General features: G+C 44.6%; 1 protein-coding gene across 1 annotated transcript in view; it reads left to right on the forward strand.

Annotated features, from left to right (window-relative positions):
• The window catches only part of LAMC1 (laminin subunit gamma 1), a 367,470-nt gene that overhangs the window by 320,121 nt on the left and 30,398 nt on the right, over positions 1 to 16,951 (forward strand). Inside the window, exons 20-24 of the mRNA XM_029618808.1 lie at positions 2,717 to 2,796; positions 8,037 to 8,174; positions 8,282 to 8,426; positions 8,892 to 9,041; positions 10,271 to 10,385. Coding sequence (XP_029474668.1) covers positions 2,717 to 2,796; positions 8,037 to 8,174; positions 8,282 to 8,426; positions 8,892 to 9,041; positions 10,271 to 10,385 — 628 coding nt within the window. The remainder of the gene's footprint in view (positions 1 to 2,716; positions 2,797 to 8,036; positions 8,175 to 8,281; positions 8,427 to 8,891; positions 9,042 to 10,270; positions 10,386 to 16,951) is intronic.

Genomic DNA, 16,951 nt, shown 5'->3' on the forward strand with positions numbered 1-16,951 from the left:
ATCAGTATCTTCCCGCTCCCGTGGGGGTAGGGGGAATTGGCCTCCGAGTGGATTGAGCAGTCCCCAGTGGGCTAGGCCCTGCTGTAGGTTTGGTTACACACCGCGTAACCAAGCCTACAGCGGTGGCACCATCTTGTGCACGTTTCTATGTGTGCTGTATTGCCAGCCATATGACTTCAGTGCACGTAGTGTGTTGGCTCTGAGCCTGCACCGTGCGCGTCATGTGCACAACTTTAAAAACACATGTTAGAGGAAGAGCTGAGTGCAAGGGCTGTGCTTGCGCCTTGCCACACCCCATCTAGACATGTGGAGACTCCTGGTGGAGAAACCCCTGTGCCTCCCACCACACAGGGACCTGTTACAGCAGGGACCGGTCCTTCATGAGGATCCGACTCTATTCTGTCTTATGGTCTGGCCCTTGAGAGGGCTCGCCTGATGAAGCGGGGATATTCTGCAGCGGTAATTGTCACCTTACTGCGCGCTTGGAAGTTCTCCACGTTCCTAGCATATGTGCGGGTCTGGAGAATATTTTAAGGCGGTCAAAATCCCACTTCTGGAATTTTTGCAGGGCGGCTTGGATAAAGGTTTGGCCCTTAATTCCTTGAAGGTGCAAGTAGTAGTGCGCTCCTGTTTCAGGGATGAGGTGAATGGGGCTCGTTTCTGAATGGAGTGAAGCACCTTCGGCTGCCCTTACGGTTGCTGGTTCCCTTGTGAAATCTTAATGTAGTACTGGAAATTTTGGCAGGTCCTTACTATTGGCCACTGTGTAGTCTTTCCTTGCGTTTATTGACTTTGAAAATGGTGTTCCTGGTGGCTATATGCTTGGCACATCACATCTCTGAACTGCAGGCATTGTCGTGCTTGGAGCCGTTCCTCCAGATGACTCCAGCGGTGTTAGAACTACGTACTGTTCCATCCTTCTTGCCCAAGGTAGTCTCGGAGTTTCATTTGAATCACTCCATTTTGTTGCCATCCCTAGATAAACCCAAGGACATGGAGAAATATTGTCTTCTCCGTCATTTGGATGTCAAGAGACTTCTAGTACGGTATCTGGAACTCTCAGAACCAGTCCGAAAAATGGACCGCCTGTTTTACCCTCCACGGCAGAAGGAAGCAGGACGAATTAGCTTTGCAGGCTACCATAGCTCACTGGATTAAGGAGGTGGTCATGTGAGCCTGTGTGGAGGCTGGAAATCCATTACCTTTTCAGGTTAGAGCTCATTCCAATAGGGCTCAGGCGGTCTCATGGGCAGAAGTTAGACTGCTGTTTCCCATCGATATCTTCCGAGCGGCGACATGGTCTTATTGCCTGGACCTACAGGCCTGAGAGGATGCAGCCTTTGCATGGGCGATGTTGACTGGACCGCAGGCAGCCTCCTGCCCCAATCGGGAATAGCTTTTATACCTCCCATTGGTCCTGAGTCCATCTGGCTACATGCTAGGAAATAGAGAAATTACTTACCTGATAATTTCATTTTCCTTAGTGTAGACAGATGGACTCAGTGTCCTGCCCTCGGCTGCCCAAGAATTGTGCCACGGGTTCTCCCGTGGAGTGGACCTCGAATCCAAGAGATTAAGGGTAAGTGTTCATCCAGTCTCTAGATTAGGGTACTTATATTCTTACTGGAGTTCAGTGTTTATGGTTGGTTGAATACAGTTATGGTTATCCGATTTTAATCATATTTTTTTTAATCAAGTCTTTTCACTAGTATGTCCACAGTGGCTTTTGAAGAGAATACTGGAGAGCTGAGGTCACTGCAGGGGTATATGTACTGTGATGTCAGCTTTGCAGCCTTGCTCCATCTCCATCTGCTGGTAGGGGAGCAATAACCCATTGGTCCTGAGTCCATCTGTCCTACACTAAGGAAAACAAAATTATCAGGTAAGTAATTTCTCCAATGTGAGAACATGTACGGGGGCAATTTTGAGTAGCCTATGCTGTTTGCATTGTATGTGGTCTCTTACAGCTTACCATACATTGCAGTCTGTTTTCAAAGGGAAACCACCCATGCAATTTCCGAATGAAAATTGGTAGTTACAAAATATGGGTGCTAAGAGCGCCCATGTGCTTTAGCAGCTCCCGTTTTAGTTGGGCAGCTGAGCAAGATGGCACACATGCGCACTGTTACTCCCCTGACTTATAAACACACCCCATGGGAACTGCTCTTTTTATCTCTGCTAAAAGTGCACTCACCGTGGAAGCCTTCCACATGTGCTTCTTGCTGGACCAGAAGAGGGTGGTTTTTCAAACCTGGCTGGTTCATCCAGGTAATGGACTTTTGAAAATTACCCCCGTAGCTGTGAGAGAACCTCATTGTGCCCCACTAGTGAACAAACCAGCAACGAAATGTAAATCTGAAACATGTTTGTTTTTATGGATGAACCGGGTGGCAGAGGATTTCCATGTGCTCGCCTGCTGCCTTCTGTCCAGAGGCAACAATCATTTCTCTTCCAGCCTCTTGGAAAAGCAACTTATTAGGTGCTATGAGATTTATGATATTGTAGTAATTGCCTGTGCGAATACAACTTACTGGACCCTGATCCATATGGCCCAGAATGTCTTTTTCTATTTTTTTTTTTACTAGCCTGAAAAACACCACTTACAGAGCACTTATGTAAGAAAAGTAATCATGTCACTAGTTAGAAGAGTTTAGTTTGCAGAAAAAAAAAAAGAGGCAAGTAGTAGGTTCTGAAATTGTGTGTGTGTTTGCCCCAGTCTATCACCCAGCCGGAATCCCCAGGTGACCCCAGTAACATGACGCTGCTGGCAGAGGAAGCCCGGAGACTTGCAGAACGGTAAGGACCCAACTTGAACTTATAGTTAAACAAGACATGGTTCAGAGAAGTGGCAGATCTGACGTAAGCTATGATGGGAACTGGAGGAAGGATGTTGACTGACTTTGCACTTTGTTTTGTTAGCACTTCACTGTAGGGCTGAAGGAGTGGGGAAAAGAAATGGGAATAAACATGGCGATTCTTGGATCTGTATTTTTCTTTTTTCTTATGTTTTCCAGTTGTCATAAGAAAGTTATCACCATAGACTGCAAAACCATTATTGAAAACAAAACAAAAAAACAGTACATGGCATTTAGGGATTTATGGTTCTGTGTTTGGGTGGGGGGTGTTATCATTGATAACAGCTGGAAAGCTATACTAACTATTTACTGTATATCCTGCTGAATAAATCTCGCAAATTAAACTGTGATTACTCCTCTTTCATCTTGAAATTGTACAGCAGTATTTTTTTACATTCACCATATTGCTTTAATAATGTAAAGTTTTTTCTAAAAGTCTTTGCTATGAAACATTCCTCCAGATCTGTTCATAGTTATCCCCCTTGTCATGTAGCATATAAATCTGTTCCTACAGTGAAACTGTCGCATACAGCTCATTAAATTATTGCTGGTATGCAAGAGGGCTTTAATCCTTTCATTTTCTACCATTAGTCACTTTTTGAGCTATTGCTAATGCAGAGGAGACAAATCTCTGGTCAAGTGTTGGTAAGTTTAAATCCGTGAAGTCCAACAGCAAAATAAACTTTTGGGTTATTAACAATTCATAAATTCTTGCAGCTGGAGCTTTTAGGAGTATCAGAGTCCTAATAACTGGAAAATGCAGGGGATCTCCCAGGGCTAGCTGGGCGGTGGCCTGGGGCACTGTAAAACAAGGGGCACCTCAGGTGCTGTCAGCATTGCCCATTGTGATTGTTAGCTGGTGGGCAGCCATGGTAATCATAGGCAGCCAGTATAAGACGAGTCTTTAGGAGGCTAAGCTTTCCCGAAGCCTGTATGGTTGGGTATTCCTTCATGTTCCCCTACGCTGTGCATGGCTGGGAGGAGGAGCAGCACTTAATATGACACATCAGCTTTCTCTGCCATGCTGAGCCAGTCTCACGGAATGAGCCACAAAATTAAGGAATCTTGTGGCTCAAACAATGCACTGGCCCTATGTGACAGAAGATGATGATGTGCTATTACGCACCACTCCTGCCATCTGTAGAGGGATCCAAAGAAGAGCTGGAAATACAGCCATGGAGGGGAGTTGTATGTTTTATGTGGGGCCCTGCTTCAATTGAAGCCTCCCCTAAGGCCTCCTGCTGTGTCTTGGGACCTCAACATGGAGGTAGCTCAGCTAATGAATGCTCCTTTTGAACCAGTGATCTGAAGTATCTGACCTGGAAGGTCATATTTTTGGTAGTGGTCACTTCAGCACTCGGGGTCAGCAAGATCTAGGCCTAAGTGACTTATCAACCTTTTGCTAAGTTTTGTCATGACAGGCTGCGATGTGGAGTTCTCGCAACACATTCACATCACATTACTGTCTGGATAGGGATGGTCAATGCAACAGTAGGTTTGGCCAGTCTGTCCTCCAGAAGCTGTTTGAGGTGTAGAACCCAAGTCTCCCTACCTAGGGCCCATTATTTGGGTTCAGGCGGTCTTCTCCTCTGTTACCAACAGCACCGGTGGTATTGTGTCTGTTGGCACCTGGTGTCTGGTCCCCTTTTGAGTTGGGGAGCAGCCTGTAGCTAGGGATCACAGTAATGTGATGTGAATATGTGGCAGCCTTGCAGATCTCTTCCACAGGAACTGCTCTCAAATGGGCCACCGATGCTGCTATGGCTCTGACAAAATGAGCCTGGACATGACCCCCAAGATGCAGTCCCATCTGGTTATAACAGAAGGAGATGCAATCTGCTAGCCAACTGGATAATGTCTATTTGGCAATGGCAACTCCCAACCTATTCTATCAAAAGAAATAAAAAGTTGGGTGGACTGTCTATGGGCTTCTGTCCTCTCCAGATAGAAGGCTAAGGCTCACTTGCAGTCCAAATGGTGTGGTGCTTGTTTGTCTTGATGTGAATGGGGCCTGGGAAAGAAAACTGGCAGGAAGACTGAATGATTAAGATGGAAATCCATCACCACCTTAGGTAGGAACTTAGGGTACGTACGCAAGACCACCCTGACATGATAAAACTTAGCAAAAGGTGGATAAGTCACTTAGGCCTAGATCTTTCTGACTCTGAGTGCTGAAGTGACCGCCACCAAAATATGACCATCCTACCATCCTGCTTGTCCTCTGAGAAAGCAGAGTTGCTTACCTGTAACAGGGTGTTCTCCAAGGATTAGCAGGATGTTAGTCCTCATGAAACCCGCCCGCCACCCTGCAGAGTTGGTTTTCTCTTATTTTTTAATTTATCATAATTCTATGTTACGAGACTGGAAGCGTGATATAGGGCATGCTGGGCATGCTCCATGTGCCTAGTCAAAGTTTTAGAAACTGACATAAGTTTTCCACATTGGGGCTCCATTCAATGTCACCCATGTGTGAGGACTAACATCCTGTTGTCCTTGGAGATCACCTGTTACAGGTAAGCAACTCTGCTTTTTCTGGCTAAATAGTTATCTGTCTAAGTGGTGGGCAGGATGGGAGTTTTCTGGGGCGTGACTACTTCTCCAGCAGATAAAGTAGACCTGCAATTGAGCAGGCCTAAAGTTAGCCAGATAAACTTATCCAACTAGCTCTTAGATAGCTGTGTATATTCAGCAGTGTGGCCTCAAGGGAATATCCTGACCAAGTTAACCAAATAATTTTATCCGGCTAACTTGCTTACAGGTCGATACAGTAACGTGCGGTTGAAGATTTCCCGTCTGTAACGTGCTGGGAGCGCACAATACAGACGAGTAAGGCGATCCAGCGATACAATCTCCAGTTTCACGCGTCCGTAGCGCTTCTTAAAATAGACACATAACCCTTTCCGCACGCAGCATGTATATGATGTGTAAATGAACGAATTAGCTGTATAATGAAGGAATTAGCTATTCCCCTCCGATACTGTAACGGGCGCTGATATTATCTCCTTAGTAACCCGCTGTTTTGCCGCGGCCTTAACGTGTTAGTTTACCGCCTCCCCCTAGTAGGTGTTAGGACTGTGAGTCTTGTAACAAATCCATCGACACCACTTAAGATACTCAAACACAATAAAAAACAATAAAAAAAAAGCGATACAGAGATGATCGAGAAAATGTAATGCTGTGGGATACATAAAAACCTGTCAGAAAAAAAAAAAAAATTTTAAATACCTGTCACTTTCCGAATCGTGCGGTCATCCAGGCAGCGGCGGGAGCCGGAGGGCCGCGTGGGTCCAGGAGGCCGGCGGCAGGAGCCGGGTGTTCGATCGAGGCCGCGGGCGGGTGGGCGCGTGTTCGATCGAGGCTGCGGGCGGGTGGGCGCGTGTTCGATCGAGGCCGCGGGCGGGCGGGCGCCTGTTCATCCAGGCGGCGGGGGCGGGTGGGCGCGCGTTGGTTTCAGGCGGGTGGCGGGATCCGGGGGGCGGGTGGGCGCGTGTTCAATCGAGGCCGCGGGCAGGTGGGCGCCTGTTCATCCAGGCGGCGGGGGCGGGTGGGCGCGCATTGGTTTTAGGCGGGTGGTGGCAGCGGGATCCGGGGGGTGGGTGGGCGCGTGTTCAATCTAGGCCGCGGGCCGGGTCGCACAGGCGCGCATTCATCCAGGCGGAGGAGCCGGCGGCGAAAGCGGCCTCCGGCAGCCCCCACCGGCAGTGAATGAATGCGCGCCTGTGCGACCCGTGCGATTCGGCGCTCAAGGTGTGACGTCACGGCATGTGACTGCCTTGAGCACCGGGTCGCACAGGCGCGCATTCATTCACTGCCGGTGGGGGCTGCCGGAGGCTGCTTTCGCCGCCGGCTCCCTCGGCCTGAATGAATGCGTGCCTCTGCGACTCGGCCCGCGGCCTAGATTGAACACGCGCCCACCCGCCCCCCGCTGCCGCCACCCGCCTAAAACCAATGCGCGCCCACCCGCCCCCGCCGCCTGGATGAACAGGCGCCCACCTGCCCGCGGCCTCGATTGAACACGCGCCCACCCGCCCCCCGGATCCCGCCACCCGCCTGAAACCAACGCGCGCCCACCCGCCCCCGCCGCCTGGATGAACAGGCGCCCGCCCGCCCGTGGCCTCGATCGAACACGCGCCCACCCGCCCGCGGCCTCGATCGAACACCCGGCTCCCGCCGCCGGCCGCCTGGACCCACGCGGCCCTCCGGCTCCCGCCGCTGCCTGGATGACCACACGATTCGGAAAGTGACAGGTATTTAAAATTTTTTATTTTTTTTTATAACATTCAGGTTTTTACATTTTTTTGTTTTTAACACTTCCTGGTGCCTGTCATTTCAAATGTCATTTGAAATGACAGGTACCAGCGCACCCAGGTTACTGTATAGGCGCTGTATTAAGCGCCTATACAGTAAAATGGGTTGCGCGGGCCTAACCCTTCCCTAATGCTTCACAGCCGCGGCATGCATTTGCATGCAATTAGAAGAGAGTATCAGGCGCTAGGTCAAGAGAACTGTGCGTGCGGGGAGGAAGGGTGCGCCTGGCAATGCCGCACTCTTTCTGCCACGGTTTTAGAGTATCGATCTGTTAGCCAGATAGCAGCTGAATATGGACCCCCTAAGAATATGCTTAGTGTTAGAAGAGAATTTCTGGAGAGAAGGGGAAGGAGGAGGAAGATAATGCCTGAAGGGGTGAGAAAAAAGGAAGAGTGCCTAGAGAGGAAAGGAGAAAAGAGAGAGAGAGAAAGTCTGTAGGGGAGCGAGAGAGGAGGAAATGGATGTAGGAAGGGAACAGGGAAAGAAAAATGCCTGGAGGGAGGGGGAGAGAGAGAGTGCCTAGAGTAAGGGGGAAATGAGGTGGAGGGAGAAGTGAGAGAATGTAAAGGGGGCAGGGGGGCACCATTGACAGTTTTTGCCCAGGGTGCCATTTGCCTTAGTGCTGGCTATGAGAGCTTAATAAATATGAATGAAGGCCTCTTTCATAGTTAAATCTGTAGTAATGCAAACAACCTCCACTGCATAGGGCAAGAACCAGCTGGGAATATAGTGTACAAGATGAATCATACAACCCATTTTTCTAACACTCATAACAGTGTATGTTTTTGACATCTTCAGTGATTAAACTCATGTGTCATCAGAGATCAGGATATGCATGTATTGATTAGTAATTTCCTTTTTGATGTGTTGCAGACACAAACAGGAAGCAAAGGACATTGAGCGCATTGCCAAAGAAGCCAATGCAACATCCACCGAGGCCCTCAAACTCCTGCTGAAAACGCTAGCAGACGAGAACCGGACAGCCAGCGAGATTGATGAGCTCAACAAGAAGTGAGTCTGAAAGCATTTCTTTTGTCCAGGCACATGAACTATTGGTGTATTCATCTGCTTGCTGAAAAGAATACATTAGCTGATCCAATCCATCTGCTGCCATCTAGGTACAACCAGGCGAAAAACATTTCACGAGACCTGGAGAAGCAAGCTAATAAGGTACATGCGGAGGCTGAGGAAGCTGGGACCAAGGCCCTGCAGATCTATGCCAATATCACCAGTCTTCCTGCTGTGGACACCAAGGTGCTAGAGGTATGGGACTTAAACCACGCACTCAACGCTGGGAGAAGTCAGACTGATGCATGAAAATACCAGAAATCAGTTCCTCTTAGTTATAAAAGTGTTCAGCACGCTAACATGCTAAAAATTAGGTGGGGGTGTTTATTACAAAGGGCAGATATTGTTCAGTGCATGGAATGGAGATGCACAATGCAGTGTCTGACACATGAATAAGAGCATAGTACGGTTGGACATAGCCTTCTCTGGTTCATATCATTCTGGGACCCTAAAATATTGGAAATGCAGCTGCTGACTTTCCCGTTTTTAGTGGATCTGTCCTCTTAGGATTTAATCTAGGGTTCCCCTCAATGAAATTATCTTTCCATAATGCAGCATTTGGAAGAAAAGTACAGGATTTGTCTTGCTGTTCTCGACACATTCTTTATTGTGACTTCTGTTCACAGAGGCTGGCTTGTTTCCACTTTTTTCCTCCTACAGAATGAGGCGAATAAGATCAAGAAGGAGGCAGAGGATCTGGATCAGCTGATCAATAGGAAGCTGAAGGATTATGATGACCTTAGAGATGACATGAGAGGGAAGGAACTGGAAGTGAAAAATCTCTTGGACAAAGGAAAGACAGAACAGCAGGTCAGTTCTTTGTATGCTCTTCTCCTTGGAAGCTTGAGTGCACATCTTTGGCCTGTACAGGAGCACATAATGTCTGAACCCATTTGATGAATTTCTCATGTGCCTCTGGGACTAAACGAGCGAATTTTGCTATTTCCTGTGGGTTGCTCCAGAGGCAGAAAAGATGGCAATCTTTTTTTTTGGGGGGGAGAGGGGAGGGGAGTCATACTCATCACAATATTGACAGTTTTCAAAAGGTTTAGATTCCTAAATTGGCATATTGAAAATTGACTAGTGCTAAGTGTCTAAATTTGTGTGGGTTTAGGTCATTAAAGGAAGTAAATTAGGTGCCTAAATGTAGCTGAATAAATAGCAGACTTAAATGAGGCACCTACAATTAGGGCCTACGTTTTGGGCTGAAAATGTGCTTATGTGCAGCTGAAAATTCTCCTAACTTTGAATATCAGCCTCAGCAGCATCCAGAATATTGACTGACATGAATATGCTTCTCTGAAGAATGGTAGTCACATGGCTGGCTGGCAGGGAATATAATATGCTTCTGAAAAGCCCTCAGGCCTCTATCACCTCTTTGACTGTTGTAACCTCATGCCTGGACTGGCCCCACTATTGTCTGCCTTTTCTCTCCATAACCATTTGTCTGGACTGCTTTGTGGACGGATTTGCATGAAATTTAATAGGAAAATTGAAATCTTATTGAGAATCTCCTACCACGTTTCATTTAAGTCAGTCAAAGGAGAACAGCCCTGATACATGCATGCATACAAAAGGACAGATAAGTAGTGTTGAAGAAAATGGGCTTAAAATAATGCCACATGAAATTGCAAGTTTAGTGTTGCTTGTGTGTCAGCTATGAACACATAGGAGGAAGGAGAGACAGGAGGCCCATGAGAATCTCTCATGCAGAAAATACCTTTCCTTGCCGGTAGCTTACCTACCTGTATTCATCCATGAACAGATAGCAGGTGCTGCATGTTCCATACAGTCTTCAAAGGGAGAGATGATTATTTCGACAGTAAGTGGTCTTAATTGATCCAAAATGGAGAAGGCCAAAACAGCAAGTGCTCAGGGAAACCTCCCTTTGCTGTGGTGATACCATAAATGATTTGAACTGAGAGATGTTTGCCTTCAAGCCTAGCCCTACTGAGCTTTTGGTAAGGATGCACATCTGTGTTGCTCCTAGGGATCATGCAGGTGCCCAGGGTCACCAAGTTTTCAACTTCTGGTTTCAGACTGCTGATCAGCTGTTGGCCCGGGCGGATGCTGCTAAGGCCCTTGCAGAAGAAGCAGCCAGAAAGGGTAGGGCCACCCTCCAAGAAGCCAATGACATCCTGAACAACCTGAGAGGTAAGAGAGGAAAATCTTCCCTGGCTAGGGAAGGAGGCTGGCAGAGGAAGGGTGGATGGATAATATGTACATTTTAATTTTTGGTGGTGCTATTCTACCCACTTTCATGCTCAATAAAAAGACACTCAAAACTTAGAAGATTGTAGTGCAAATAGTATCAGCCATTGTCATTATCAAGTGCCATCTTCAGTACAAAAGCTGGTAACTATATATGCTGGTTTTCTGTGCTCAGCTTTCTTGTCTGATTCACCCGTGTTTCTGAATCTTTACTATTTTTTAATGCCATCACTCCCAGATCAGAGAATCTGGTGACAGATCATCTAAAGACATGGCTAGCAGATCTTATTTTCCTTTTGGTCAGGTCTTCTGCTAGAGGTCTTCCTTCCTTCCTGCACCCTTTTGTTTGTGATCTTATCCTTCCAACTAGTCTTCAGAATGTTGTAGTAAAGATCGAAGAGAAATAGAGCATCCAAGCTAGCAAACCAGATCACATAACATGCAATAAAATTTGCCTTACCATACAATTTGAATGCCTTGAATCATCACTGCCTTGTGTTTGTGCATCTAGTGATAGAACAATCTTGTTGGTTAAAACAATTATCAGATCAACATTCTGTCATGACACTGTCAACAGCAATGTTTGGGAAAACCTGCTACCTAGGGAGAAAAAAATCAAAATAGCTTGTTTTGGGTTTTTTTTCCTTCATCGTATGGTGTGCTTGCTTCCTTGTAGCTGATACTGGGTCCCATCTACATTATTTTGAACATATTTTTTTAATTAATATTTTATTGAAGAATAAACATAGTTAACAAACCAGCATAAGAACACTGTGCACATAACTTGTGACATCCTTCTCAGACAAAGCAAAAATGTAACATCGGTGTACATAGTTTTTGGTATATATAACTTAATTCCCCTACAATCGTCCCACCCTCCCTCCCCAAGAAATTATCATCATCTTATAGCGCATGAAAAGCTGAAAATGGATCCATTAGTATATCCGCAGAGAAATCGTCCAGCAATTACCAAAAAGAATAAGTTATACATTTATACATCATTAATGAGAAATTATATTGGTCATTTGCGGCTACTTTTCCTCCTATCCAACCATTGGTGAAAGGGTCTCCACAATTCTTAAAATTGACAAAGAGATTGTCTTTCCATTGTTCTATCAGTTTTTCTATGTAACGAACCCATTGTATCGGTCTAAGCACTTTTGGTATACTAGGAGCTTCTGTCTTTCCACCTCCCTGCTGCAGTAATTATAAATCGAACCAACTTCTTTTTTTGATCTGAAAGACCTTCCACTGGCATATTTAATAAAAAGATTTTAGGATCTGAAGGTATGGATTCCTTTATCACATCCTGAGCTAATTGACTTATTTTCATCCAAAATTTCATGAAGGACAGGGCAAGTCCACCACCTGTGGCTCCACAATTCCTCCAACAAGTGTTACTACATGTCAGAAACATTTTTTGTAATTTGAGGGGTCATATGCCACCTAAATAGTCATTTATAACCATTTTCTACCATCAATGAGGCCAAAGTATAGCATTGTTCCCAAGTTCCTACAGAAAGATCTATTTCCCATGCTAGAATGTGTTTTGCTTTTTTCTTAGGGGCCTCATTCAGCATAGCATACAATTTTGGATATAGTTCTTTTAATCACATTTGCTTTGTCAGAGTATCTTTCAAACAGGGATTTCCCCTTTTAGCAAATCTCCTCATATTCTCATATTTACAAAATACTACAATTGGACATAAGCGAAATAATCACTTTTAGATAACAAATATGCAGTCGACAAATCTGAAAAAGGAATCATCTTTTGTCCCTGCCAAATATGCTTCAATTTCTTCAACCCCTTAACCTCCCAACTATGGAAAACCTTGTAACCTCCTCTCCTGGAAACACCTCACACAACCTTTCAAAAGGGAAACTTCGATAAAATGAGAAAAATAAAAAAAAACTGAAAGGAGCAGCTACAAATCTAAAGAGTGTGCAAGAAGCATGGACATTGTTAAAAAAAAAAAATACTATCCTTCAAGCACAGTCCAAATGAGAGGCTTCTAGGAAAAGTACAGTCATGGGATAGGTAGCGATGTCCTTTAGTGGATTACAAACTGGCTAAAAGGAAACAGAGAGTAGGATTAAATGGACAATTTTCTCAGTGGAGGGGAGTGGGCAGTGGAGTGCCTCAGGGATTTGTACTGGGACCGGTGCTTTTCAATATATTTATAAATGATCTGGAAAGGAATACGACGAGTAAGGTAATCAAATTTGCAGATGATAAAATTATTCAGAGTAGTTAAATCACAAGCAGATTGTGATAAATTGCAGGAAGACCTTGTGAGAATGGAAAATTGGGCATCCAAATGGCAGATGAAATTTAATGTGGATAAGTGCAAGGTGATGCATATAGGGAAAAATAACCAATGCTATAGTTACACAATGTTAGGTTCCATAATAGGAGCTACCACCCAAGAAAGAGATCTAGGCGTCATAGTGGATAACACATTGAAATCGTCTGTTCAGTGTGCTGCGGCAGTCAAAAAAGCAAACAGAATGTTGGGAATTATTAGAAAGGGAATGGTGAATAAAACGGAAAATGTCATAATGCCTCTGTATCGTTCCATGGTGAGACTTCACCTTGAATACTGTGTACAGTTCTGGTCGCTGCATTTCAAAAAAGATATAGTTGTGATGGAGAAGGTTCAGAGAAGGGCGACTAAAGGGGATGGAACAGCTCCCCTATGAGGAAAGACTAAAGAGGTTAGGACTCTTCAGCTTGGAGAAGAGACGACTGAGGGGGGGATATGATAGAGGTGTTTAAAATCATGAGAGGTCTAGAATGGGTAAATGTGACACTCTTATTTACTCTTTCGGATAATAGAAGGACTAGGGGGCACTCCATGAAGTTAGCATGTGGCACATTTAAAACTAATCCGAGACAGTTCTTTTTCACTCAACGCACAATTAAACTCTGGAATTTGTTGCCAGGGGATGTGGTTAGTGCAGTTAGTGTAGTTGAGTTTAAAAAAGGATTGGATAAGTTCTTGGAGGAGAAGTCCATTACCTGCTATTAATTAAGTCAACTTAGAAAATAGCTACTGCTTTTACTAGCAACAGTAGCATGGGATAGACTTAGTTTTTGGGTAATTGCCAGGTTCTTATAGCCTGGATTTGGCCACTGATGGAAACAGGATGCTGGGCTTGATGGACCCTTAGTCTGACCCAGTATGGCATGTTCTTAACCCAATAGGTGTTGAATAAAATAATCCTTTCCCCCAACAAGTTTCATTTTTCATTTACTCCATAGTTCCAAAGTGCATGATGTACACGGAGAGATATCACTTTTAACTTTCCCTTTAGCCCCTTTAATCCAGAAGATATTATGTAACCACTGTACCACAGCCATATTCCATTCAATGCCCACCCATTGTTTCTTATTAATCTGATTATGACTGTCCATCCCGGCTTTCATTTGAGAAGCCACATAATACTTAGTTATGTGTGGGACTCCTAACCCACTATCTAACTTTTATGTAAGTATAAAATCTGTTTAGCAACTCTTAGTGACTTTCTTTTCTAAGTAAAAAAAAAAAAGCAAAAATCTTTAATGGTTTTAAAAACGCATCAGGAATATCACAGGGAAGAGTTTTAAAGAAATACTCCAGCCTTGGCAAGAGTAATCTTTTCAGCTGCAATTCTTCTCATCCACAATAAAGTAAATCTTTCCCATTTATCCATAACTTTTAGAACAGACTGAATCAATGGTATATAATTTAGTTTAAACAGATGACCTTAAATGGCCCCCACATTTACCCCTAACTCTTTAACTGATCCCTTTGCCCATTTAAAGGGAAAATTCTCTTTGAACACTTGAACTTGGCAACTACATAGAATCTCTGATGTCTCTCTTAATTTTCAAACCAAATACCCAATTATAATGCTCATTTTCAGTTGTCAATAACTTTCAATGAACTTTAAGGTTTTGAAAGATAGAACAAAATACTAGCATACAATGAAATTTTATGTTGCTCCTTCCCAATTGTAATCCTTTGGATACGCGTGTGTTGCCTTATTCTTGCAGCAAAAGGTTCTATACTCAATGCAAATAACAGAGGCAACAGAGGGCATCCTTGTCTGGTTCCCCTCTGCACTTTAAAATTCTCTGAATAACTCCCATTTATTTTTATGCACGCTTCAGGTCCCTCATCCATCTCAAAAAATATCCCCCAAGCTTCATCCTTTCCATAACCTAGAATAAAAATGGCCAATGTACCTGATCGAATGCTTTTTCAGAGTCAACAGCAAACACCGAAGAAGTGTTTTCCTGTCTTGCGTAATGAGTGATATTTATTACTTTCTGCACGTTATCTGCTGCCATTCTTCCAGGCATAAACCCCACTTGATCTTGATGTATCAACAATGGAATAACCAGCTGTAATCTTTGAGCCAGAATTTTAGCTAATATTTTTAAATCAATATTTATAAGTGAGATTGACCTATATGAACTGCATAAAGTGCCATCTTTCCCAGGTTTAGGAAGAACAGTTTTACCAGCCACATTAGCAGTCGACAAAAACTTTCCCTCCTCTCTAATAAAATTATACATCTTCATCAAAGGCCCCTACAATCACCTCTTAAATTTCTTGTAAAACAAAGGTATGAAACCATCTCTACCTGGAGTCTTCCCTTGTTTAAGATCAGTTATAGCCCATAGCACTTCAATAGCCATTATTGGATTGCCCAAAGCTGCTTCCATCTCCTCATTCAGCCTTGGTAAATCAATCCTATCTAGAAATTAATATTTTCCTCAGTTGCCATGTCCTCTTTCTCATACAACTCCTTTGATGGCCTCACAATCCATCACCATTGACCCTTCCCTATCTTTGATTTTAATAATTTGAGTTTGTGACATCCTATTCTTTAGTTTATGCAGTTAATAGTTTCCCTGCCTTATTACCATGTTCATAATAGCATTTAATTTAGATTTGGTCAAACAAACCTATCTCTTCCGCTTCTAATAAGTGTAATTTGTATCTAATCTGTTCAAGTTCCCTTCATAAAGATCTCTGAGGGCATTGTTTGTGTTGCAGTTCCACTAGCTTTAATCTCTTTCAGATTTTTCTTATAAGAGGCTACTGCTGTTAATCTACCCCATATTACTGCCTTAAGGCAATCCCATAAAACTACCAGAGTTACCTTCTCTAAATCATTATGCTGTAAATAAACTATTGCCTTCCAAATCTGCTACTCTATCTTTATTTTTTATTAAACTATTGTTTAACTTCCAAAATCGTCGTCCCCCTTATTTAGATTCCCCATCAACTCCCACCAAATTGGACTATATTTCCTTCTGCTATGCTCAAGCGGGCCTGCGGCTTGAAGGTCACATCAAGGCTCATTCCGTCTGGACCATGTCTGTTTCGATGGCCCACTTGCGAGTTGTCCCCATTCATGATATGCAGGGTGGCAACCTGGAGCTCCCTCCACAGGTCACCTCTCATTGTATGGACAAGGATGAACGTCGTCACATCGTTTTGGTCAGTCTACCCTCCATAATCTTTTTCAGCCATGAAAACCCAAGTCTTCCTGCCTTGGGTCCTTTCCAGGGGTGCAAGCAGTGAAAGCGGAGTTGCTTACCTGTAACAGGTGTTCGCCAAGAACAGTAGGATGTTAGTCCTCACGAAACCCGCCCGCCACCCTTGCGGAGTTGGGTTTCTTTTGGTTTGTTTTATTTTTTGAGAACTCTGTTATAAAGCTGAAGAAGGACCCTGCATGGACGCGTAGTTAGTGGCATGCTGGGCATGCTCAGTGTGTCTGTAAAAGTTTCTAGAAATTTTGACAAACGTTTTCCATGCCGGGCTCCATCTGATATCACCCATGCGTGAAGATTAACATCCTGCTGTCCTTGGAGAACGCCTGTTACAGGTAAGCAATTCTTTTACCTGTCATCCTCATGCTTCCTCCTCTCCCCAACATTTATCCTCACTCCACCAGCATTCATACCTCTTCACTTTACCCCCTTTCAGCATTTCTCTCCCGCCCCTCAATACAGCTCTCTGTGCTCTAGATTGCCTCTTTCCTCCTCCTCCTCCCCCATTCTGCCCTCAGCTGAATTGTAAGTGCTGGGAACTCAGGCTGTGGTCCAGCCCCTCTCCTCATGTTGAAACAAGGGGACAGGGTGGGAGAGAATGAAACTGGAGCACAGGACTCAACAGAACAGAAAACAAAGTACTCTCCTCTCTTGTCCAGCCCCTCTGCTCCTGTTTCTCTCCACATGTTGATTGCAGTGTCTGCTCAGTGTCATTTCATCCCCCTCCTCTGGGAACAGTTGGGGGACGATGTTTGGAACAGACCCTGCGGAAGGGAAAACAATTGATTTGCTCCTTTTTTCAGCCTCTCCTGTTCTGTTTCCTGCAGAGAAGTAAGCAGAACAGCTATTTGAGATTTGGGGCCCTGACAGATATATTCCGGGCACAAGCCCTGAGGGCCCGTGGCTAGCATCTTCTCTGGTAGAGGGCACATGATGACTGAGAGAGTAGTGGATGCTTTGCTTT

The sequence above is a fragment of the Rhinatrema bivittatum genome, chromosome 10 (assembly GCF_901001135.1).
Source record: "Rhinatrema bivittatum chromosome 10, aRhiBiv1.1, whole genome shotgun sequence".
Lineage (NCBI taxonomy): Eukaryota > Metazoa > Chordata > Amphibia > Gymnophiona > Rhinatrematidae > Rhinatrema > Rhinatrema bivittatum.